Here is a 25427-nt window from a genome sequence, read left to right as displayed (position 1 = left end):
GACAGGAGCCAAGGGATCCCGGCCTGTCCTGCCTCCTGAGGGAGCTGAAGCCCACCTTCTCCCAGTGAAAACCAGAGGGACTTTTGGGGCGCCTGGGTGCCTCAGTGGTTGAGCATCTGCCTTCGACTCAGGGTGTGATCCCAGCATCCTGGGGTTGAGTCCCACATCGGGGTCCCCACAGGGAGCCTGCCTCTCCCCCTGCCTATGTCTCTGCCTCTCTCTGTGTCTCTCATGAAAAAATAGATAAAATCTTAAAAAAAAAAAAGACTGAAGGACTTTCCAAATAACCAAAACAAGAAACCTGTCCCACCTTCAGACAGACAAGCCAGGCCCTCCCTTGGTGTCCTCAGGGTCTGTCTACCCTCCTATAAGCAAATCAGCCCCTCACAATAATCATAATTGTTATAGAACTTAAAGAGCGGCTCTTGGGGGGGCTCAGGCTATTAAGCACCTGACTCTTGATTCTGGCTCAGGTCACGATCTTGGGGTGCTGAGACAGAGTCCCACACCGGGCTCCCTCCCTGCTCAGCGGGGCATCCTCTTGTCCCTCTGCCTCTCCCTCTGCCCCTCCCCCATCTCTCAAATAAATTTTAAAAAATCTGCAAAAGGAATTTTTAAAATAAATAAATGAAGCAAAACTCAAAGAAAGGAGTTGACGGGGGAAACCCCAGCTAAGAAGGAAAAACAGGCTTTTTTTTTTCAGACCCCCCCCTCCCCCCCACCCCCTTGTGCACACAGACACCTCTCAGCCAGGTAGACCCAGATGTGATTGGTTTGCTGGCATACTGTTTTTTAAAAATGTGGCCCTGGATGCCACCCTGCTCCCTCATCCACCGTTTGTGCCGCTCACTGATTTCCCGGGGCTCATTTCTTTCCCACGGCTTCACCCCCAGGTGCAGTAACTGCCCTGGGCTCTCAGGGGGGACGCCCACTGTCCCCTTCCCCAAGCACTGGCTGCTGTGGCCCCTCCGGCCGCTGCGACCTAAGTGTGCACACATCCCTTTCTCTCCATCCGTCTGGCAAATGGGCTTGGAATGTTTTCAAAAGGAATTTTACCAGGAAGCCAAAAGAAAAACAAAATCCAAAAAAGGAAAAGCAGATAGAGAGGCAGGGATCAGAGTCCGGAGCACTGATTTGTCATCCTGAGGTGAAGACGCTCCGGCCGGAAGGGCCTGATGACGGCAGTTCAGGCAGCGCCGTGACCCCCAGCGCCTCCGGGTCGTGGTCCCTCGGGCCAGCCGGGCTGTGGTCCCTCGGGCCAGCCCGTTGTGAGTTCAGAGTGACCCCAGCTGGAGCTGCTTAGGTTTGGGGGATTATCATCCCCTGTCACCTCCTGCTTCCTAGTCGGCCCTCCTGAAAGCTGTCCTCCTGCGGCCCTGGTCCCGTGCAGGAGCATGGTCCCCTCTAGACGTGCCCGGCCTGCCCCTGTCTCTCCCAGCAGGTCGGAAAGATGGGGGCCCCACCTGCCCTCCCAAAGCTTTCTGGGGCTCCGGCCCTGGCCACCCCGCTCCGTTCCTCGGTTCTCTTGTTTCTTCTGAAGGGTGTTCCCTTGCCAACCATCTCAGGTGGTTCTACCTTTTCTGGAATTTAGCTACTTTGTCTATTTTAAGAAACCATCTGGTCTTAACCATCTGGGCTGGTCTCTGGGAAGGGGGGTGCTGGGCCGGCTGAAAGCGGGTCTTGTCTTCCCCGGACCGGTTGCTAAGACCAGCAGACCGGGAAAATCTGGTGGATGCGTGTAATTCTTCCCTCAGTGCCAGAGCAGAAATAAGTGATGCTCCCCGAGCACCAGTGAATGCCTGACCCCCTTCTGACTCAGAGTTCTTCCCGCATCTCCGGGCCCCCCCACAGCCTGGTGCTCTGGGAAATGATCTCACCATACTCAAGTCATCACACGTTTATGGTATCAGTTTCTTAAGCTCACAGAGTCCACATATGAGGAGGGTGTTTAGTCCCACCTTTTCTCGGATGGATCCTGGCCCCTCGGCCTGGGTACCAAGCCGGGGCGGGTGGGGGGGGGCGAGGGGGGCTGGCGCTTCACTGCTGTCTCTCCTTCCCTCCTTTCCAAGGTGTGGCTGGGGGGAGGGGAGCCTGCCCCTGTGAGAAGGAACGTTCCCCTCCTGAGAGGGGTGGTCCTGTAAAGCTCCTTCCCTGGCCGCCTGTCCCCAGCCTGCTGTTGTCCTCTGGGAAGACCTCTGGCTCCCCCCCCCCCCCCGCCCGGTTCCCATGATCCAAAGTGGGTGGGACGATCTGGAGGTAAGGCTACTTCTCAGGCCCAAGGACCTGGTGGTGGGATGGATGGAAGGAGGAGAAAGCCAGGACGAGGAGGCAGGCCATGATGACTTCGCTCCCTGAGGGCCTTGGGTCTGCTTTGTGCTTATTTTGTTTTGCTTTCATTTGTTTTCACAATCCTGGACGGAGAACTTCCCTGGACGCCCGGCAAGGGGTCCCCCAGATGCAGAGAAGCAGAGGCCAAGGCTGAGGCTCCACAGGAGGGGTGTTCTTGATTCTCTTCTAGGCAGTCCCGGCATGCTTCATGAAGAGTCTGTAGGGGAGGTTGAAGGAGAGTGGATTACCCCGCGGGTCCATATCTCCTGCCCAACCCCAGGGCTCCCCCTTGGCTCCTCCCCAGAGTCCCTCAGTCAAGGTCACCACGTTGGCTGGGCAGACAGACACTTACTGGCGGCCTTGGGCTCAGGACGGCCCAGCTGACTCCTTCTGGAAGAGCGCCGGGAATCAGGGGGCCAGGGAGGCAGCCCCCTTCCCAGCCGCTGGCTACGGTTGTTCTCCATGTCCTCCAGCCAGTCTGACCTCCACTCCCACAGGGGCAGGGAGAGGGTGGAGGTCAGGAAGAGGTCATCGCGGGGGGAAGGAGGAGAGGAGGCATCTGTCAGGGAGGGTAGATTTGTGTGTAGAGTGTTGGCCATCACTCTGAGGGACCAGTTTAGGGCAGGACGCTTAGGGCACACACTCAACCCGCAAGGTAACATAGCCCCAACTCGGCTCATCAATTCTGGAGGCCATTGGAATGAATCCACTGGTTTCTTTAGAGAGGATAGTTTGAACATTTCCTCCTAGCCCAGCTCTGGCCTTCTATCCATAATCTCACCCTTCACCTCTCCTCTCCCTGGGCACCCTTCTTCCCCCCTGTTACGGGTACCTCCTTGCTTTCCCATTTACCACAAGATTGTTTTTTTTGGGCAGGGGAAGGGTAGAGTTAGGGTTCCTAAGATGGGTATAGGGGATCTGAGAGAGGGTACGAGGCAGGGGCACAGGGAACCCCGAGCTACTGTCTCTCCGACATGGAGATAGCGGTCCCACCCCACTGGACACGTGGAGAGGTGAGCCAGCTTCTCCTCACCCCAGCCACAGATGGGGCAAGAGGAAGGACTTGTAAGAGAGAGAACAGAACCTTCCTGGTGAGGAGAATCCGAAACAGTGGGTTGGAGTAAGTAGAAGAGGTGAAGCACAACCTGTCTTGGAGACCTCTGTCTGGGTTCAGGGGAGGGACCTGGAGGCAGGGCAAGGGGCCATACAACTGGCTGCCCCTGGGCTTTAGACTTGAACATTTTGCCCTGGTTCTTGCGGGTGACCTTGGGCAAGTTAGACAACCTGTTGGATTCATAGTTCCCTCATTTGGAAAGAAAGATAAAGAATATTCCTGGGCAGCCCGGGTGGCGCAGCGGTTTAGCGCCGCCTGCAGCCAGGGCATGATCCTGGAGACCCAGGATGGAGTCCCACATCAGGCTCCCTGCATGGAGCCTACTTCTCCCTCTGCCTGTGTCTCTGCCTCTCTCTTCACTCTCTCTGAATAAATAAATAAGTAAATCTTAAAAAAAAAAAAGAATATTCCTCATAGAGTCATTAATATTGGGTGTATATAAGGCACTTAGCAGAGGGCCGGGGACCTAGTAATAATTCAGTAAAAGCTAGCTGTTTGAAGCATAACCACCAAGACAATGATTGGGAAGCCTTGCTCCTTGGTTGGGGAGGAGTTCTTTTTTTTTTTTAATTTTTATTTATTTATGATAGTCACACAGGGAGAGAGAGAGAGAGAGAGAGAGGCAGAGACACAGGCAGAGGGAGAAGCAGGCTCCATGCACCGGGAGCCCGACGAGGGATTCGATCCCAGGTCTCTAGGATCGCGCCCTGGGCCAAAGGCAGGCGCCAAACCGCTGCGCCACCCAGGGATCCCTGGGGAGGAGTTCTTACACGAGCTGTGTCTACTCCAAGGGGCGGGAGTGAGAAGTGAGGCAGGGGCATCTCACATACCCGTGAAGACGCAGTCCACGTCCCTGGGCTCCAGACCAAAGCCGAAGCTGTCCACAGCCATCGCCAGGGCCCGCGCAAAGTGAGCATCAGCAAGGAAGGAGCCATCGGAGGAGCTGACGAGGCTGGCTCGGGCACTGGGGGCATTGTCCTCGGAGGCTGAACCCCAGCCATTGGCCAGGGAGCCCTCGCTGGGGGTAGGGGTGGGGCAGGGCCGGGGCGGGCACAGCAAGCCCCTCACTTCGGATCCCACCCCTCCTCCGGCCCTGCCCATGTCTGCCAGCTCTGAGGCAGCCGGGATGCTGATGTAGCCGTAGGTGACAGGGGGTGAAGGAGCCCTTGGCATAGGAGAGACACTATTCCTAGAGAGGAGGCAAAAGGGGAGACAGGTGGGTAGGCTGGCACAGCTCCCAGTTGAGGAGGGACAGGGGCTGGGTAGAGATAAGCATACTCCTGTCCTGTGCTTACCCCTAGTCCTTTGGTCATCCCTCAGGCCACTCACCTGGGGGTCTCCTCACCCTCGCTGAGCTCCAGGCACAGGGCCACCTCCTCAGGAGTCAGCACGCTGTCCTGATCCTCCTCCAGGGATGACAGTGAAGAGCTGGACAGACGACTGGACTCTGGGCTGGGCCCGGAGAGGGAAGAAGCCTGGGGGCTAGAGGGGATCAGGATGGGGGCTGCTGGCAGTGGGTGGGAGGACGGAGCTTGGGGCTCTGCAGAGTGCCTGATTGGGGTAAGAGTGATGACAGGGTGGTTAGTGCAGCCCCTGGCCACCCTCTCCCAGCCCCCCAGCCCTGCTTCCTGACCCCGTGCCCTCTTACTGGGTCTGCTGACTCTGAGTAGGGGCTCCACGCGGAGCGAGGGGTGCTGAGGGGAGAGGGCATGAAACCATCTCATTGGAGGAGCCGAGGAGCTGCGGTCCCAGGGCCCTCCAGGCCACCAGAGCCTGGGGCACAGCTCCTGGGGAGCAAAAGCCTGGGGGTGAGAATGGTGGAACCCCCATCAGCCCCAGACCCTGCCCTGCTCCCCAGCTTCCTCTCCCCACAGCCCACCCACCCAGCTTCCTCAGGGGCTATGGACCCCTCCACCCTGCCTCACCCCTTCACTTCCCTTTTTGGGCCTCCTCTCACCTGGGCTTTGGGAAAGGTTCTTGGAGCCTCTGTTCCCCAACTCCCAGGCCCAGAGCTCCATAGGGCGGCTGGCCCGGAGGGGCGGGGAGCTATTGGCTTGTTGCAGCTCTGCAAAGGCAAGAGTCAGCGGGTGGAGGGCAAGCCGGGTGGGCCTGCAGACTCCAACCACAGCTTCTATCTTCAGCCTGTCATTCAGTTAAGCTTTAGGACCCCTGAACCCCGAGAAGGGAGGGAAAAACCTCCCTCTGTCCTCTCCACCCTCACCTTCGTGCAGGCAGCTATGATAGGGAGGAAGGTAGCACTGGGCTTGGGGTCAAAACACCTGCACTCACAGCCCAGCTCAGTTACAGAGTTACTGCGTGACCACAGGTAAATCCACCAGCTTTCCTGAGCTTTTGTTTTCTTTGGGAACACCCAGTCAAGTGATAGTTTTACCAGTTTTAATTTATTTATAAAAATGGATTGGAGCGTGCCTGGGTGGTTCAGCTGATTAAGCGTCCGCCTTTGGCTCAGGTCATGATCTCAGGGTCCTGGGATCCAGCCCTGAGTCAGGCTCCCTGCTCAGTGGGGAGCCTGCTTCTCCCTCTCCCTTTGCCCCTGCTTGTGGTCTCTCTCTGTCAAATAAATAAAATCTAAAAAAACAAAAACTAAGGCCAGATTGGAAAGTTCCTGGTGCCTTAAAGATGCATTGATTATTTTCTTTTCCTTACTGTATACACTCCAATCTTCCATTTCTCACATGACAAATATCTGACATGGTTCTGGATAACCTTGTCCTGAAAAACCTGAGTATCTCTCACTTGGGAAGAAAGGTTGGACTGTCAAGTTAAGCCAAGTGGGTAAGATAACCCCACACCACGCTGGGTGTAACAGGAGAGAGTCAGCTGAGAAGAAGAGGCCCTCTAGAATAGGAGGATGTGTTGGTCTCACTCAGGGAGGCAATGCCCGGCCCATAGATATTAGATGACATTGGTTGAATGAATGAGCAAATGGATGGATAATAGCAGAGATGTAGACGTAAATACGAGATGAGAAGAATCACAGGAGGGTGGCCACCATCTGGCTCACATGGCTGCTTAAGAGACAACGTTCTGAGTGAACTCTGACAATGGAGAACCTGAGACAACTGAAGCAACAGACCCAGCTGTGTGCAGTGACCCAAGAGCATGCTTCTTGCTCGGGCCAAAACCCAAATTGATCTAAGTTTAAACCAGAAGGGGATCAGGAAGGTAATAGAAGGAAGAGATTTCCCTAAGATCAGGAACCAGGAAAATATCAAGTAAAGGAAAAAAGAAGCAGCCTTCATTTTAGTGTCACATGATTAGAAACTGAGTTAGGAAAGGGGAAACCAGAGACCAGGGAGGACCGTTGAGTCTGATCTCAAGGATTTGGAGGCCACTACGGGCAGGTTCAGAGCAGGGATGAGATCAAGGCTACTGCATTCACCAAGACTATCTCGGCCCTGGCTATCCATGTACAGTGGCCAGAACTTCTGAGCTACTGGGATGAAAACCCACACAATGGCTAGACTTCCTCCACCAAAATTTCCTTTTGTTCGTAGGCTGCTTTGTTTTTTAATTTATTTCCTTTATTTGTTGTATGACCTAGGGAGACCTGGAGGCCAACTTCAGGTGCTCCAACTCTGCTATCAGCAGCTTTGTCTCATCTAGTGCCCGGCTTCCTGAGTAAGCTCAGAAATGGGGACATATGTTGGTCAGTTGGTTTGTGTGGACAAGGAAGAGGAAAGGCCAGTCCTAGAAAAGGCCACGTTTGTCCCAGCCCATTTTATTTCCTCTGAGGGACTCTAGTAACAAAAGCCTCCTTTCAACACACTTAAAATTACTTGGATTTTAGTTTCAGTGTTATTTGAGCAAATGACACAATAAAAATGTTATCAAGGTTAGGTCAAATCTCACTGGACATATCTGAATGGCAATAAATATTTGTTTGAATTAATTAAGTAATTAGGATATTCAATGTATGTATCTGGGAGAGGGGAACTAAGAACAATAAGAAAAAAGAATAAGCAGCTTAAGGGGAGTAGGGGGCACTGAAAGAGCTTGCCAATGTCAGAAGACAAAGAATCCTCAGTCTTTTGGACCAAGTGACAGCAGTAGAGCCAACTCTATGGCTCTGGACAAGACCATAGCACGATCTTGCTGCTGCTGAGAGCTTTGGACTGGAGGTGGGCCGAGTGTCACTTGTACAGGGGAGCCACTGTGGTTGGCCAGTGGGGCTTGGGCGAGGAGACACAGGGGAGAGTGGGGACCTAAGCTTTCTCTCAGAAGTGGAACCTGTCTTAAGAATTGACAGTAGATGGGCAGCCCCAGTGGCCCAGTGGTTTAGCGCTGCCTTCAGCCCAGGGTGTGATCCTGGAGACCCAGGATCGAGTCCCATGTCAGGTTCCCCGCATGGAGCCAGCTTCTCCCTCTGCCTGTGTCTCTGCCTCTCTCTCTCTCTCTCTGTGTCTCTCATAAATAAATAAGTAAAATCTTAAAAAAAAGAATTGACTGTAGAAAACTACTCACTCCCCCCCCAGTAGTATTAATGTTCTAAGATGGGCTTTACATCATGCCCAAGTCAAAGTAGTTCTCCATGGGAAGACTTGTTTTTAAATGAGATGTTTTCAACACCTTTTTAGCTGCTCTTTCATTACCACCGAGGATTCCAAATGCTATAGTTCCGAGGCAAAGCTGGAAATAATGCCAGCTTGGCTAATATTTAGGGTCATAAAATTCTGGATATTGGACAAGCTCTTAATTACTCTGAATCCATCTTTGTCCTAATGAAAGCTGGATTATATCCACTTTAAAAAAAAAAGAATTGGCTGTAGGACATTTGTAAGGCTTACTAATCAGCACAGAAGGCTCATGAAGACAGCAGGTGGAGTGCAGGCCAGTGTTCAGAAACAAGAGAAAATAGTCGGTGGTAGAGTAGAGTCTCTCAGGGGAGCTCCCAGAGGGTGGCCTTTGGAAGCAGACCACTCTGACTTCAAATCTGAGTTCGGCCGCTTACTGACTTGGGGGGGATTTTGAACAAGTTACTCATTTCTGATCTTCTCTCCCCATCTGCAAAATTAGAGAAAGAATACCTATCTAATAGGTTGGAGAGGGGTATCTTTAAATGAAATAATAAATAAGTAAGGCACCTAACATATAGTAGTTGCTAAAGAAACAGACATTATAGTTATTTCTCTCGGGGAAGGCAAAGCAGGTAGTAGGAAGTTAGGAGAGAAATCTCGGCAGAAAGGAATTACTCATTTTCCTCTGGGTAATGGGAGCTGGGAGTCAGTGCCTGGGGAGGCCCATGCATAGTGCACCCAGAGATGAGGCTGCGCCCTAGCACTGGTCACATGCTGCCAGGTTCTAGAGTTACTCATACGCTGGTCAGGCGCTCTCACTAGACTCTGAGCCCTCAGATGGCAAGAGCTGTCCCTCGTGTCCCCCTGGCTGGCATACAATGGTGCTTATGAAATGTTGGCCAAATTCAACTGAATACGGAAATCGGGCCTGCTACTGGTGTGGCAAGTAGCAGTAACAGCACGTCAAGAAAAGCAGAGGCCAGCACTCCTCTCTCTGAGTGCTTTGGTGATAGTGGGGAGTCCCTGTGTCTCCCCAGATAGGGAACTGGAAGCCAAGTCATCAGGCTTCCAAGTCCCAGGCCACGTCCTGCCACACTCCCAGTCCAGTTCCCTCCTGCCACCTGCTTCCACCCCAGCTCCCCATACTTACCCTGCTTCTTTTTGGCCTTCCAAGCCTCTGCAGGGGCCAGAGGAGAAGCGAGGCCCCTGCGGCTGCCGAGGCTGTCGGGACTGGGCCAGGGGCTGGAGAGCCGGGCCAGCTGGGGTGGGAGACGCCTGACAGCTGGGGTCTTGGGGCTTGGCCGGGCCGGGGGGCCGGCAGGCAGCTCAGCGATGAGGGAGCCATAAAAAGTGCTGGTGTCGGGAAGCAGGGGCACACCAGGGCTTCGGGGATCCCAGGAGATCACTGTGGCAAGAACGACAGGAAGAATTACAGTGAGTGCATCCCACCCCACAATACCCCCCCCAACTCCAGGATCCCAGCTTCACTGGCAGGGCCCTGACCCCACTGGGCATGCTCACGGGAGCGGCGACAGTCTAGTGGGTCCCGGGGGTCCACTCCCAGCCTGCTGTTGAGGCTGCTGCTGCTGCTCAGGTCCCGAGAGCCGGAGGTGGAACGCCAGGTGTCTGCCAGCCAAGGGGAGTCACTGTGATCCATCCTGGGGCAATGGAGGGTGGGGGTGGGGCAGGAGAAACGGGGTGAAGCCAGAACATAATTGGCCAGGACCTCCAGCTCAGAGGGCAGCAGAAGGGTTTGAGTGGATGGTGGCAGCAGCGTTATTCTCCCTGCCCGCTAGCCCTTCGCAGACTCCTCAAGATCTCTGACCTGGAGTCCCTAGCTCAGTGCTCCTTTCTTATCCTGGGACCAGAGGAAGTCCAAGTGGAGCGGAACTAGGAGGTGTCCAAGAGAGACAGCCCGACAGCCCTGTGCCGAGACAAAGAGAGCAGACCTGGGGGCAGACTGACCCCATCGGCCGCAGGTCTACTAGCCTCTGGAAGCCCTGCTTCTTTATCTGTAAAAGGATGACATAAAAGCCTTCCATATAAGGCTGATATTGTGAGCCCAAAGGAGGAAATGTGAGCTCACTCAGCTGGCGGGACAGAGTTGGCTCTGCGGATGCGACTTTCTCTGCCTCTAGCCTGGCTCCCTTTGAACCGGGTGCCCTGCTGGCTGCCTGAGTAATCTTTCAGGAACAGGGATGAGACTAGAGCAATTCTCTGCCCAAAACCTTCAGTGCTCCTCGTTTACCAAGATAGAGCCCAGCTGCCTAGCATGGCTAACGGGGCCTCTGGTGTCTGGCTTCCAGCTCCCTAACCTTATCCTTTACGCTCACCTGTCTTGCCCCCTATGTCCCAGCCAGACCAAATGGCTTATCTCTCCCCATGAACATAGCAGGCTACTTCTTGCTGCCCCTTTTTCCCTCTCCTTCTTACCATCAGGGTAAACGTGGACTCTCCCACCTATATTTCCCCACTCCACTCATTCCACATACCTTGTATAAGTTTCTGCACTGTTTTTTAAAAAAAGATTTATTTACTTATTTTAGAGAGAGAATGTGAGTGGGCCGAGGGGCAGAGGGAGAGGGAGAGATGGAGACTCCTCAAGCAGAATCCCTGCTGAGCACTCAAAACCATGACCTGAACGCAAATCAAGAGTTGGCCACTTAGTGGACTGAGCCACCCAGGCACCCCATGTCCCGGTACTTCTAACGCTGGATTGCACTCACATGCTAGCAAGGCTTTCTCTGCCTAGATTGAGAGTCCCTGAGGCATAGAGCCTGTGCTAAAGAAATGAATGAACAAAACAATCAGAATGGAATCCCCCCGGGGTGCCTGGGTGGCACAATTGGTTAAGCGTTTGACTCTTGGTTTCCGATGAGGTGTGACCCCAAGGTCGTGGGGTGGAGCCCTTCGTGGGGCTCTGCGCTCAGTGTGGAGTTGGCTTAAGACTCTCTCTCTCCCTCTCCTCCTTCCCCCCATCTCTCTTTCTCTCTCTCTCTCAAATAAATAAATCTTTAAAAAGGAGAATGGAATCCCCCTCAAAGACAAGGGATAAAGTCCCAGGGAATCCAGAGGATGTTCAGGACAGAACAAAGCCCAGGAAGCAACTAGAAAAAAAAGGCCAGTGAGCACAGAATAATTCAGGAGCATGGCCCCAGACAGCTTGGAACCTGGCTCTGGGCTGAGACACTGGCAGCAAAATGGTGACTCAAGGGCTGGATGTGTCTGGCGCAGAGTCGGTGCTTGATAATCTTTTGTTGAAAGATGCAGACTTGGAATGTAAAGCATTTCAGAGGAAATCCACTGAGATAAAGATCAGGAGCAGGTGGGCAGAGAGTGGAAATGGTTATTTAGTGTAAAACTCAGCCAAGAAGACAAAAAAAGGATGTTTTCTTTCTTAGCATCTTGTCTCATAACCACAGACTCGCTTTGGCAGCCCAAGACACTTAGAGCAGGTGTACCTGCCTGCTGACCCTGGTACTGAGACCGGGGACAGAGGATCGCGAAGGTAGGGGCCGAGCGCCCTCTGCTGGAGCTGTGGTGATGGTTGTGAAGGAGACACCCCTCAATAAGGGGGGTGCTCTCCTGAATGCAAAGGCCCTGCTAGGTGGACCCGGGGTATACAGAGAAAACTGGAAATCAGACCGCCCCTCCCATGCTAGTTATTCCCCACCTAGCAGAACGAGTCAGCAGGAGAGTGTAGTGTTAGTGAGAGGGGGATGCCAAGCGCACGGGATTAGGAGCTCCTAAAGCACCCCAGCTACTAGCAAGCAGTGTGGCTTTGGGCAAAATCACGTAAGTCATGAGTCTCAGTTCACTCAACTGTCAAATGGTGTCATAGGAACATTAACAAATGAGAAATTAATTCTCACTTGGAGTTCAGGAGAGATTTGAGTGGTAGGATCCCAAAGTGCCTGGCAGTAGGAGAGACAGGATTCCATTCTCCTCTCTGTCCAGACCCCACTGTCCCTCGGCCCCTCTGCCCCTCCCTCACCTCAAGCCCCTCCCCTTTCACCTCTCACCTGTGCTTTAGGATGGCATCCTCACTGGTGTACCTGTACAAACCTGCGAGAGGGCAAAAGAAAGGCTGAATCCAGAGTGTCCAGCACGTGGCCAGAGATCTAAGCCCCTGTATCGTTCTGCCTCAAACCCCCAGGAGTCCACTTCGGCCTCTCACCTGGGCCCAGGTGCACCCCAGCTCGGCGCCTGCGGTGTACACACACGGCGGTGCCCAGCAGCACCAGCCAGAGCAGGACACCCCCACCAGCAATCACTTCTGGCCGCCTCAAGGTGGCCCTCAGCTGCTCCAGAGTCCAGGGACCATCACTGAGCTCTTGGGTGGCTCGCTCCATGGTCCGCTCTGTGAGGGAATTTGAGCTCAGCGGGAGGGGCAGGTGGGTGATGTGGGGGTGGGGGCAGACCATGAACTGGAAGTGGGAGTGAGGTGGGAGGAGGGAGAGAGGGAGGAGGGAGGTGGGAAGGGGGACTCAAGGGGCATGCAGGGGGCTGGTGGGCACTGCCCTCACCTAAAAGGAGGCAGACAGGGCTACTGGGAGGCCCAGTCCCGGCGCCAGTGACTGCAGCCACTTGTACACAGTAGGAACCTGGCATTCGGGTGGCGATCTCCAGCTGGGTCTGCTCACCGGCCACGGTCCAGTTGGCTGGGGGCAGCGAGGTGTTGCCCAGGCTCCAGATCTGAGGCAGGAGTGGAGGTGAGCGCCCGTTCCCCCTGCACCAGCCCAGCAGCTGAGCCCTTCGTCTCTGAGCATGTGATCATCCTGCCCTGCTTGGGGTACCTTGGGGACATTCCCCCCACCCCCATGAAGCTGTACTTCCTATGCCCTTCTCCCTATGGAGTGAGAGACTTCTCTCTCGAGACTGACAGAAGGGGAGCAAAAGCAATCTGCTCCAAGAGATGTAAAACCATGGTTCAAACCTCACTGTGCTTTAGGGTCACAGGGAGGGTTTAAAAAGCCAGGCTGCAAGGCCCATCCCTGAGTTTCTGATTCATGTGCGTTTCTAAAAAGTTGTCAAGGGGCAGCTGGTCCAAGAACCACATTCTGATGCCGCAGCCTTAGAGATTGGGAGTCAGACACAGCCCGGTTTGATTCTTGTTCTGTTTCCTGCACCTGTGACCTTGGCCTCACTTGCCATGTCTGTAAAGTAGGGATAATAACCCGGGACAGACTGTAAGAAAAAATGAGATCATGTAGGAAAGCACTTGGCAGCGTCTGGCAAACCCTGGCTTAGCAACAGTGAGTTTCCCTTGTTTCTCGGCCCAGGGGCTGTTTCTCAGTGTCCAGGGCAAGGGCATGCAGGGCGTCAGGGAAGAGGGATGTCCTGGCACCACTAGGAAGGGGTGTGCAGGTTGTGGGAGTACCTGGTAGCCACGGATGATGCCATTGTGGTTTTCAGCAGGTGGTGGGACCCAGCTTACAAGGACACTGCCATTGCCAGGTTTTAAGGCCACCTCCTGGGGAGGGGCACTGGGCACTGCAGGGGAGGAGGAGAGGCTTTTAGGGGTGCTGAAGGGGGGGACACTAGGAAACAGAGCTGGTCTGGGGATGTGGTCACAGATTGCACTGATAAGAACCAGAGTTTCTTACAGCTCTGCTTGCCTGGCCATGGCAGGAGGGAGTCCAGGACTAGGACCCACCGTTCCCCCTGCCTGGAGTGGACCAGTCCAGGGGCCCCCAGACAAGAAGGTGCCAGAGAGTATACTGCTGAGCCCTGCGGGCACCTGTCCCTGACCTTGCTCGGGCAGCCTCAGGAGCAGCACGTTGCTGTCAGGGCCTTGAGCCCGGCCAGAGGATGGTCTCACTTTGAACTCGTAGTCTTGGCCCCAAAGGAGGCCTCCAAGCTCCGCGCTTTGCCAGCCAGCCAGCAGGGCCTCTGCCCATGGAGCTCCCGGGCCTCCTGAGGCCGTCTGGACCCTGAAGAGGGCTGTGTAGGACTGAGCAGGTGCTGCAGGGCCGCTCACCTAGAAAAGAGTTCAGAGGGAGGTGGGGGGTCAAGGAGTTTTAAGACCAGCTCTTCCTTGAGCTCTGGACTGGCACCCACCCCTGGGTCCGGGGCCTCACCTTCCAGCTGAGCCACACAGCAGGCTCAGGCTTGGCGCTCTTTGCGGGGTCTGGGTTCAGCAAGGTCACATTTTCCAGCTGAATGTGCACGGCCAGCAGCTCCAGAGGCTTCTTGTAGTCCTGGGGCTCTGTGGGGAGCATGGGGCTGGTCTGGGGCCTCTAGGCCAGAGGATGAGATTGAGGAGTGAGATATCCCCCAGGCTTGGAACAATCCAAAGTGCTAGATTTCCCAGTCTAGGGCACTCCTATTTCTATTCTAGGATGGGGGGACCTCCCTTTAAATGGGGTCCTCATCACTCTGATTCTGATCCCAGGTTGATGCCCACAGACCTTAGCCCCAGCCCAAACCAGGCCCTAACTTTCGCTGATCACCCTCGCCTTACCCTGGACAGATACCCTGGCTGCCCGGCTCTCCCGTTGTCCTGCGCTGTTGGTGGCCACGCACATATAGGTCCCTGCATCGCTCTTCTCTGCTCTTGCCATCTGCAGGGAGCCCCTGGAGACCTGTCAGGGCCAGGTGCTTTGTGAAGTCTCCCGTGTGGGGAGGGGCTCTGATTCAGGCCTCCCTGCCTTCCCTTCCTTAAACTCTGCAGGAGACACGGGGCTGGGGGGCGGGTCACTCCCTCCGGGTGTGCCCAGTTCTGCTCTGGGCCAGAGGAGGTATGGGGAAGGGGGCTACACTCACCGAGTGCCGCCCTGGCCGTAGGGCCAGGGGTTTGCCATCTTTCCACCACGAGACTGTGGGCTCTGGATGGCCCAAGGGCGGCCCACACTCCAGAATCACCTGCTCGCCCACAGTGGCCACTGTATCCTGAGGCTGGGTCTGGAAGTCCTCCCGAAGGACTACAGAGATGAGGGCAGGTCAGCAGGGACGAGTGTCCATTGCTCCCTTCCACAAGGCCCTGCCTCAGTGCCTCCGACCACCCTCACCCCATTCGGCTTTACCCACCTCTTCACCACCTATGTTCACTCTTCAGAGCCCCCTCCTCAGTTCTCCCAGCCCAGAGGTTCCCCCAGGTGTCCCCCACCTGGGGCTTCCCCTCCCAGGCCTTACCAGCCACAGACAGCCGAGCTCCTCGGCTGACTGCTGTGCCCAGCCTGTTGCTGGCCTCACACGTGTAGATGCCCAGGTCTGTGGATGGGGCCTGGTCGTCGTGGGCACGTCCCCGGGCAGGGGGCCGCAGCAGCAGGAGCGTCCCATCAGGAAGGAGGTGGTGGACGTCTGGGGGCACCATGCTCAGGGGTTGCCCATTCAGCAGCCAGCGGATGGTGGGGGGTGGCTGGCCCGAGGCTCGGCAGCTCATTTTGGCGGGGCCAGGGCCCTGGAGCAGCTGGTCCTGGGGGTGGACTAGGATCTGGGGTGGGGAGTCCTGAGCCGTGCCTCCTGGAAGGGAAAGAGGGACAGAGCCCAGTCTGACTACCAACAGGACTCCCCAAATCCCTGAATATCTTTTCTGCCTTTTCTTGCCTGAACATGACTTCCAATAACAGCCTAGCCGGGAGGGGAGGCTGTCTCTGGCTCCCACATACATCACCATCACCATCATCATCACCATCAACACCATCATCTCTACCGCAAAAGGGAAGCAAGGAGCAAGAGAGCCCTTCACCCCTTGGCCAGGCCTTGGATCAAGCAAGCAGGGGCTAGGAGAGGGGAGGGCTGCACTCACCCGTGACAAGCAGAAGCAGGAGAGGCAGGGGCCCCAGGGGCCCAAGGAGGCCTGCTCCTCCAGAGCCCATGGCTGCTCTTGGGCCTCTATCCTTGTCCCAGGCACTTTGTCCTGCTGCTCTGAGCTCACAGCGGAGGGAAGGAGGGGCGGGGTGGGGTGGTGGTGGTTGTTTGTGACTGAGACTCTGCCCCAGGAGGGAAGCAGCTTTGAGGAAACCCATGCTTCCTGCCTGGCCCTCCGTGCCTTGGAGAACTGGGAGGGGACCAGCAGAGAGAAACTCTCTGCCCTTGACCCTCTAGTCATGACCCCTGACTCCAGCTCCAGCCCTAAGGTTTACCTTGTGGTCCAGTCTGGGATTTTCTAAAGGTGATCTTGACACTGATGTGATTCCAAATGCAGCCCTCAGCCTCTGTTTAAACCTTGATGCCAGTTCTGGTCGCTTGGCTCTAAGCACTTTCTTGCTAGAGTGGAATGGAGACCCGCGGTGGAGTGTCAGGGCCCGGCATTAAGAAGCTGAGGGTAGAGAAAAGTGAGCCAAGACGGCTAGGGGGAGGGAAGCAGGGACATGTTGTCATCCCACAGCCCATCTCCCCAGGGATGGGGAGGGAGGGGGAGGTGAGCAAGGCGAAGATGGGGAGGCTTTAGGGGCTCTGGGACAAGCTGGGAGGTGCCCACAGTCAGCTTGGAGACAAATGAAATAAGCTGTGTGAGACCTTGGCCGAGTTCCTTCATCCTTGCAAATTGGTTTCCTTATCTGTAAAGTAGGAGTAATAGTAATAATCTCCACCTTGAGGGCTGGAGTCAGAATGAGATGTGTTTGTGCCTGAAATCGCTTTGAACAGTGCCTATTGCACTGTAAGTGATCAGCAAGGGTTGGCCGAGGTTGTTATTGATTTGTTTTTATGCTCATGCCATCACCTGAACTATTTGAGCATCCTCGGCAGGGATAGTCTTCAGGCTCCCGAAAGGTGGTCTTTCCAAGCCCTGGAAGCTTGTGTCTACAGCAGACAGGGAGCGTTGCAGCTTCTGAACCTGCTCACCCTGCCGCTCCTCCCCACCCCCTCCTCAGAGAGAGGCTGCTCTCCCCTCTCAGAGCCCAGCTCCTGTTTACAGGTCTCTTCCTCCCAAATCTGGAATCTCAGCCATTTCCTGGAGCTGTTCCCGGAAGGCCAAGGCCAGGCGCTGGGGCTCAGCGGAAGAGTGTCCAGCCTTTGTTCCACATTGTGCCTGGCCAGCTCCTCTGTGGGGCCCCTAAGGCAGCTGACTCCCTCTCTCCCTCCCTCCCTCCCTCCCTCCTCCCCTCCCCTTCCCAGCCTGGCCTCAGTGCCAGCCCCAGCTGCAGCCCTAGGCCTCCCTCACTCCAAGACTGATAAAGACCATCACGGGGAGAGAACACCCTAGTCTCTGCAAGCTGGGCCCTTCCAGTGGGTGAAGAATAGACAGAGTGAGAGTAACACAGTGATAGAGCTGGAAAGGATAGGAGTTGGAGTTAGAGAGCAGAGTCCGGTCGGTATTTGAGAAGTGGAGGAGCTAAGGGCAAAATCCGAGGCAGGAGCATGGGCATATGTGTGCCCAGCAGAGGGGAGTAGAATTTATGGGGCCAAGGATCTGGGAGGCCAGAGTGACGAAGGGGGGTGTTCATGGGGACACCTAAGTCATCCAAGGACAAGACAAGGAAGGATGTTGTGGGATGGATAGACTTATTGTGCCTACTGCCAACTGGGGATTTTCCCGGGTCCAGAGCCTCCAAGCCCATCTGACCCCCGACCGCCTGCTATCAGTAGTCTTTTTTTTTTTTTTTTAATGATTTTATTTATTTTTTTGACAAAGAGAGAGAGTATGCACCAGCAGGGGGAGCAGTAGGCAGAGGGAGAAGCAGGCTTCCCACCAAACAGGGAGCCCAAAGTGGGAATTTGGGGCTGGCCCTGTCCTCAGCTGAGTGGGGATGGGCAGGTCCACAGTGAGGAGAGGCACCAGTGCTGAACTGCAGGAACGGAGCCCCTGAGGGAGGCTGCAGCAGCCTAAGGAGCTGCCCCTACCCCACAGCCACATGCCTCACCTCTGGAATTGCCTTCGGCATGCCTGCCTCCCTTCCCAGACTCTGGAGAGCCAGGTGCTAAGAACTGGGCTGTTCCTGGGGGACATTAGGACTCTCCCCCTTCAGCCCAAGTGTCCAGGGCACTCAGGGATCCATGGGGTGATGGCCAAGGCGACTTCCCAACAGTAAGGTGTGTCTGGATGTCTCCTAGAGATCACAGTGCTCATTTCCAGCACTGGCCTCACAGCATCCGTATTGTCTCATTTCCACACGTTTAAGGAAAAGCCGACTGCATGAGTCATGCGGATGAGGTTAGTCAATGGGAGCTGTCTCCAGTTATTTCGAGGAAGCTCTGCTCCAGGGCCAGTGGCCAGTTTACATGGCATCTTCCCTTATCTCCCAATTTTAGAATTGTGTGTTTTTGTGAGTAATTTTTTAGTTGCTTATAAAAGGGGAGAGAGAGAAGAGGAATTCCCCCCTCCAGGGGACATGATTTTTCACTTCTGGCTTCTGGCTCCTGGCTCCTCTGGCTTCTTATTCTGTTTTCTGAAAATGCAGCCAGGGGTCCCTGCTGGGTAAGCTGGTAGGGCAAAATATATGAACTCAGGTAGGATTTGAAGTCAGTTACACTTAAGCGTAGATCCTAATTTCACCGGCAGAGATACCTTGAATAAGTCAGTCACATAACCTCTCTGACTCCACTTTCCTAATCTGTAAAATGTTTGTGTGAGGTTTATGGATAGAGGATGTGGAAGTACTTAAACGATATTAGGTGTGGGGGAGCCCGGGTGGCTCAGCGGTTTAGTGCCACCTTTGGCCTGGGGTGTGATCCTGGAGACCCCAGATGGAGTCCCACGTAGGGCTCCCTGCATGGGGCCTGCTTCTCCCTCTGCCTGTGTCTGTGCCTCTCTCTCTCTCTGTGTCTCTCATGAATAAATAAGTAAAATCTTAAAAAAAATACTAGGTGTGTATTAATTATCTCTTGAGTGCTGTGGGAATGCCATACCCCCCCTGACCAACACAGCCCCAGCTAGCCCCAGCTACCCATAGGCCACTCTTTTGGTCTTGAGATCCCACCGTTTTGGCCTTCTTGTTTTGCTTTATTTTCTCCTCTTGGCTTAAGTCCGTTTGGTCCCAATCTCCAAATTCTCATTTTTGTTGCCGGACGCCAATGGCTGGAGGGAAAAGGAGTCAGGAGAGGAGACAGTAATGGTCTCCTCTAAGCTGAATGGAAAAGTTGCTCTGATGCTACCTCACTTGCACAGCATCTGTTCCCTAGTTCTGGTCCTATCGACGTCAAGGGCAATTTCAAGGTCCATGGGGGAATCACGTTTAATACACTCAACCCTATAGTTTCTTGACCTTTTCAACACCCATCAATATGGGTCATACCAGATCAAACATTGGAGGTTGTACCAAATGGAAATTTCAAGGCTGCTAGCATCAACATTTAACCGTCTGCTCACATGTCCAAGAAGATCAGTTACTGTACTTTGTGTCCAACCTGTCAGTGCCTTCCAGCCAAAGACCACCGGGAGCATACTTGTTATTGAACGTAAGGAATTTATTACTCCTTGCAGCTAAGGAGCGTGCACACCATGGGGAACCGTACGGTGTCTCAGTAAGAGACACTTAACTCAGTAAAAAACTCACTAGGGTGTTAGAAAGAACCTATTATAGGATTTACAAAATCACTGGGTGATTTTGGGAGGGTTCTAGGAAGTAGAGCTTTGCTCTAAATTGGGTGCTGTCAGGAATCATGGACAATTCTGATTCTTTGCAGAAAAGTGTCTTTGATAATTTCTGTGCTACGTAGAAGATCAAGTGGTTCTTTTTCTTCTTCAATTATGAACAGTGCTGCCCCTAATGTTCATTTCATATGTCTCCCAGTATAACTATAAGTGTTTAAGAGTTTCCCTAGGGAATAAATAAACCTAGTAGTAGAATTTCTGGGTCTTGGGCCATACTAATATTCAACTTTAGATGGTAATGATTGTTTTCCACATCAGCTGGTTGTATCAATGTCCTTGAGCCACATCTGCAGAACAGTTGGTAAACCTCTCAATTTTTGACAATCTAGCATGGAAAATAAGATTTTATTATTGTCTTAATTTGCATTTGCCTGATTAAATAATAAAGCTGAACACCTTTTCAAGTGTTTACCCATCATTTGCATTTTCCCTTTTGGGAAGTATTTGTTTCTATCTTTTGCTCATTTTTTTTTTACTGTCTTTTTCTCAACTTTCAGAAGCTTTACATATTCTGGATAATAATTCTCTGTGGACGAGAGATGTTGCAAAAACAAGCTTGGCCTTATATTTTCTCTTTTTTAATGGTGTAACAGATGTTCTTAATTTTACTATCGATATATTCACTTTTATGTTTAGCGTATTCTTTCTATTTTTGTAGAAAACTTCTTTTACATGAAAGCCAAAAAGATATTCTCCTGTATTTTATTCTGAAAATACAAAAATCTCAAATTTAAGTCTTCAATCTATCATTAATTGGTTATTTTATATGGTTTCTGTGTATATATATTTTTTCAGGTAGTCAACAATAATCCTAGCACTACCTATCTAGTGATCATGTTATACATCAAATGTCTATATAGGTGTATCTTGTTTCATTTGTTTCAAATAGGCCTATTTGTCTATTCCTGTGTGAACATCCCATTGTCCCAATTACTAGAGCTATTTAGTAAATTTTGATATCTGGTAGGGTGAGACCCCTCACTTCTTTTTCAGAAGTGTTTTGGCTCAGGGGCACCTGGGTGGCTCAGTTGGTTAAGCATCTGCCTGCAGCTCAGATCATAATTTCCAGATCCTGGGATTGAGCCCCACACTGGGCTCTCTGCTCAGCAGGGGCCAGAGGGTGGGGGTCTGCTTCTCCGTCTCCCTCCCCACCCCCAGCTTATGCTGTCTCTGTCTCTTTTTCAAATTAATTAATTAATTAATTAATAATCTTTCAAAAAACTAAAACTAAAAAAATTTTTAAAAAGAAGCGTCTTGGCTCTACTTGGGGCTTTAGCTCGCCAAGTTCTTTGAAAACCTCCCTGGAACTGTTTGAACATGTAGGAAGAAGCAACATTTTATAACATCAAGTCTTCCTATTCATGAATGTATATACCTCTCCCTTTATTTTTTGCTCTTTCCTACTGTCTTTCAACAAAGTCTTAAATTTTGCTCTGTATAGATGTTACCTATATTTTGTTAACTTCATTTTTAGTTGACTTGTTAAGCAAAGATAGTTACAGTAATTCCTATCATCCTGTATACTTGTCCCTTTGCAATGCTTGTCACCCCTCCCACAAAAAAAGTGGAATCTTTCCCCCAACCCCTTGAACCTCTGCTGGCCTTGTGAATCGCTTTGACCAACAGAACAGTGGAAGTGATGTGATGTGTGGAACTTTCAAGTCTAAGCCTCTAGAGGGCTTGCGGCTTCTGCTCTAGACCTTTGGAAACCCCGCTCTGAGACTGCCAGGTGAAGAAGCTCGCTTTAGCCACATACAGTAGAGATGAGCTATTCTAGCTGAGGAGTCCTAAACCTACTGGCCAACAACCAGTATCAACCATCAGACATGTGGGTGAGGCCATCTTAGGCAACTAGATCCAGTTCAAGATAGCAGATGATGTGGTCACATAAGTGACCTCACATAGCAGCAGCAAGTGAGTCACCCAGCAAGTCCAGTGCAAACTGCTGACACAAAGAATTCCGATTGGATAAAATAGCTGCTCTTTTAAGTTGCTCAGTTTGGGGTGGCTCATTACAAAGCAATAAAGAATGGAGATACCTTGATATCATGTCTCATAGTTTAAAGGTTCTTTTGAATTGTCTATGTAGGAAATCATATAATCCAAATATGACATTTTTTGCTTTATATTTCCCATCTTTATCCCGTTTTGTTTTTTCTTGTGTTGCCAGGACCATGGTGACTACAGAGAGTGAGTGTGGATATCTTTGTCTCCTTCATTTTATTTTATTTGAAAGATTTTATATATGTATTCATGAGAGACACAGAAAGAGAGGCAGAGACACAGGCAGAGGGAAAAGCAGGCTCCCTGTGGGGATCCCGATAGGGACTCGATCCCAGGACCCCAGGATCACAACCTGAGTCAAAGGCATATGCTCAACCACTGAGCCACCCAGGCACTCCTGTCTCCTTCATTTTAAAAGGAACTCTTTGAATGTTTCACCATTAACATTGAGAGTCGCTGTCAGTTTTTGTAGATACTATTTATCAGGTCTCAAAGTGGTTTTTTTTTTTTAAGTGTTCTTTTATTTTTAGTTTGTTTAGAGCTTTTGATCATGATTAAGTATTAAATTCTAAAAGGGTTTTTTTTTTTTGGCATCTCTTGAGGTAGTTTGTCTCTTTTAATCCATTAATGTGGTGAATACATCTTTGAATTTTCTACTTTTTTAAAGATTTAGTTATTTATTTGAGAGAGAGTGCGGAAGGAGAGGGAGAGGGGAAGCCAACTCCCTGCTGAGTGCAGAGCCCTTCATGGGGCTTAATCTCAGGACCCTGAGATCGTGACCATGACTAGAGCCAAAAGCAAGAGTTGGATGCTTAACCGACTGAGCCACCCAAGCACCCATGACTTTTCTATTTTTAAATTATTCTTGCATTCTTAGTATTTAGCCAAAGGACCTGAAAACTTATGTCCACACAAAAATCTGCACATAGATGTTTACAGCAGCTTTATTTGTAATTGTCAAAATTTGGAAGTAACCCAGATGTCCTTCGAAGGTAAATGGATAAACTGTGGTTTATCAGAGAAGCGCACATCAAAACCACAATAACACACCACCTCATATCAAAAGACAAAGGGTGATGAGGGTATGGAGAAAAGGTAACCCCAGTGCCCTCCTGGTGGGAATGCAAATTTGTGCAGACACTATGGAAAACAGTATAAAGCTTCTTTAAAAAAAAAAAAAGATTTTATTTATTTATTCATGAGAGACAGAGAGAGAAAGAGGCAGAGACACAGGCAGAGGGAGAAGCAGGCTCCATGCAGGGAGCCTGATGTGGGACTCGATCCTGGATCGAGGAATTGCAATCCATAAATCATAAAGACACCTGCAGTCTCATATTCATTGCAGTATTATTCACAATAGCCAAGATAGAGAAACAACCTGTTTCCATATTCATTCATCAATGGGTGGATGGAAAAGAAGATGCAGGATATTGTGTGTGTATGTGTTTCATATATTTTGAAGTTAATTAATTAGATACCCAATTCAATTTTAATTTTTTTGATGAAATAAATCTTTTAATATTATGTGGTTACCCTCTGCAGCAGACACTATTGAGGCTTCATTTACAATTCTTCAGAATTTACCTCTATGCTGAAGGCCGCTTTCTGTTTGGGGACCATATCTGGACACACGTGAGGGCAAGCTGGAAGCACCAGGAGCTAAGACCCTAAAAGAAGTCCTAAACTAAGGATGCATGCAGATCAGTACCCCAGTTGCCTTGCCTCTCAGTTAGGATTATCCTGGAATCTGTTGATCTAAAATCTGATCTCAATACTGTTCTCCCAGGGTCCCAGATAGCATTGGGCTCTGGTTTCCCAAGTATTAACTGGTTTGATCACATGTCCTTTACTAACTTTGACTGCTTTCCTAATCCACTTCCTTACTATTCTATTGATCTATTTATTTCCTGAAATAAATAAATTATTTGCACTCAAATTCAAGGCACCTCACTTAGTCCTAATATTAAAGGAGGCCATCTATCTAACTGGGGTACTTTTGGGAGTCAGAGGGCATACTAGTTGCTAGGGTAATCTGAGTAAGCCAGGGCTGTCTTAGGCAAACAGGGTGTAAGGTCATCCCACTAATTAGGCTTTTTGTCCCAAAGTCCATTTGTCTTCTGTTAATAGCTATCCCAGTTTCCTCTTGCTTGCTATTTGCCTGGTATATCTTTTTCCACTACTTTTTTTTTTCTTTTTCCATTAGTTTATTTTCAGTTTTTGCAAATCTTTGTTTTGAGTGTATTTCATTTAAACAGCATATAGCTAGATTATTAAAAACATTATCTAGGGGTGCCTGGGTGGCTCAGTTGGTTAAGCAACTGCTTTTAGCTCAGATCATGACTCCAGGGTCTGTCAAATAAACAAATAAAATCCTATATATTCCAACAGATTGTATTTTAACTGATGAATTTAGGCCATTTACAATTTATTTATAATTTAGCTTTGTTTCTACCATCTTATTTTTGGCTTTCTATTGTCTCACTTTTTCTGTTTTTTCTTTTTTCTTGGTTTAGATCGTGTTTGTTTGGTTCTTTATTCTATTTTCCCTTTTATTGGTTTGGAACTTTACCAATTCTCTCAATCGTTTTAGTGGTGACCCTGATAAGATTCCCTTGAATATGTAATAAAATCTGAAGTTACTACTTTACCCATCTTCCCCTCACCAGAGAATTCAAGGGCCTTACAAAAGTTTCATTCTGATAATGCCACCCCCCAATTTTTTAAAAAGATTTTTAAATGTACTTATTTATTCATGAGAGACACAGAGAGACAGAGAGAGAGAGGCAGAGACACAGGCAGAGACACAGGCAGAGGGAGAAGCAGGCTCCATGCAGGGAGCCCGACGTGGGACTCGATCCCAGGTCCCCAGGATCAGTGGCTAAACCACTGAGCCACCAGGGCTGCCCTCCGACCTTCCAATTTACATGCTATCATTTTCCTGTATTTTATTTGTCAAGTTTTGAAAAGTATAAATTAGATACTATTACTCATTTAATAAGACACTTTATTTTTTTTTTAAATTTTATTTATTTATGATAGTCACACAGAGAGAGAGAGAGAGAGAGAGAGGCAGAGACACAGGCAGAGGGAGAAGCAGGCTCCATGCACCAGGAGCCCGACGTGGGATTCGATCCCGGGTCTCCAGGATCGCGCCCTGGGCCAAAGGCAGGCGCCAAACCGCTGCGCCACCCAGGGATCCCAGACACTATTTAGATTTGCTAACCTATTTACCCACTATTCTCTCTTGTATCTCAAATCTTGCTTTTCCCCCTTCCCAAAATGTGTCTTTTAGGAGTTCTTATCATGTTGATGAAAAACTGTAGTTTTGTTCATCTGATAATATCTTTATTTTACCCTCATATTTGAGAGATTTCTTTAAGGTAAATATTCTGGGTTAATAGTTATTTGTGCTCATAATTTTGAACCACTTTCTAATGATTTCTATTATTGTTGTCTAAACATATAAGATCTATCTTTCCCTCTCTGGATGCTTTTCATAATATTTTTTCTTTGTCTCTGGTATGCTCTGGTTTTACTACATTTTGTGTTAAGTATGGAAATTTTAAAATTTATCTTCTGTTAATAACCTTCCTATATCCATATATTTATGTTTATAACGAGGTCTACAAAAACTTCAGTCATTACTCTTAAAATATTGTCTCTCCTTTATCTTTCTATTCTTCCTTTTGAGTTCTTGACAAAATATGTGTTAGTTCTTTTCTTTGTGCGTGCCATATCCCTTACTCTCTTTCTCATATTGTTCATCTCCTTGTTGGTCTGTGCTTTACCCTGAAACATTTCTTCAGATACATCTTGCAATTGAATTAACTATTTTCAGCTCTACTTAATGTGCTGTTTAATTTTCTCATTTACAGTTTTTATTTCAATAAGTCCTATTTTTTAT

At 50.6% G+C, this 25427-nt stretch overlaps 1 protein-coding gene across 3 annotated transcripts; it reads right to left on the bottom strand.

The window, feature by feature from the left end:
- Positions 1-1882: 1882 nt before the first annotated feature.
- Positions 1883-16383, bottom strand: ROBO4 (roundabout guidance receptor 4). Of its 3 annotated transcripts, none has more exons than XM_049109809.1 (18): positions 16068-16383; positions 15115-15444; positions 14746-14903; positions 14444-14564; positions 14061-14188; positions 13732-13960; positions 13361-13473; positions 12507-12675; positions 12158-12340; positions 12003-12045; positions 9502-9638; positions 9131-9385; positions 5400-5507; positions 5091-5244; positions 4772-4993; positions 4273-4631; positions 2681-2887; positions 1883-2545 (listed from the first exon to the last, which is right to left on the bottom strand). In XM_049109809.1, exons 2-18 carry the CDS (start codon positions 15362-15364, stop codon positions 2535-2537), a joined length of 2847 nt encoding a protein of 948 aa, XP_048965766.1. In that variant the 5' UTR covers positions 15365-15444; positions 16068-16383; the 3' UTR covers positions 1883-2534. The 3 variants fall into 3 exon arrangements, with proteins under 3 accessions (XP_048965766.1, XP_048965764.1, XP_025320880.3); XM_049109807.1 differs by lacking the exon at positions 16068-16383 and adding an exon at positions 15731-15926; XM_025465095.3 differs by lacking the exon at positions 16068-16383 and adding an exon at positions 15731-15924 and having other exon boundaries at positions 5091-5229.
- Positions 16384-25427: the final 9044 nt, after the last annotated feature.

The sequence above is a fragment of the Canis lupus genome, chromosome 5, assembly GCF_003254725.2.
Source record: "Canis lupus dingo isolate Sandy chromosome 5, ASM325472v2, whole genome shotgun sequence".
NCBI lineage: Eukaryota > Metazoa > Chordata > Mammalia > Carnivora > Canidae > Canis > Canis lupus.
Note: the sequence above shows the minus strand (reverse complement) of the source record. Positions and strands in the feature narration are given on the sequence as shown.

What these genes read in the sequence shown, in the direction of transcription:
- ROBO4 (XM_049109807.1), bottom strand. Translation starts at nt 15,800, where the DNA reads ATGGGCTCTGGAGGAGCAGGCCTCCTTGGGCCCCTGGGGCCCCTGCCT. An exon ending in CCTGCTTCTGCTTGTCACGG is followed by an intron (nt 15,445 to 15,730) that starts GTGAGTGCAGCC and finishes TTTCCCTTCCAG; the next exon opens with GAGGCACGGCTCAGGACTCC. An exon ending in TGGGGTGCACCTGGGCCCAG is followed by an intron (nt 12,046 to 12,157) that starts GTGAGAGGCCGA and finishes GCCCTCTCGCAG; the next exon opens with GTTTGTACAGGTACACCAGT.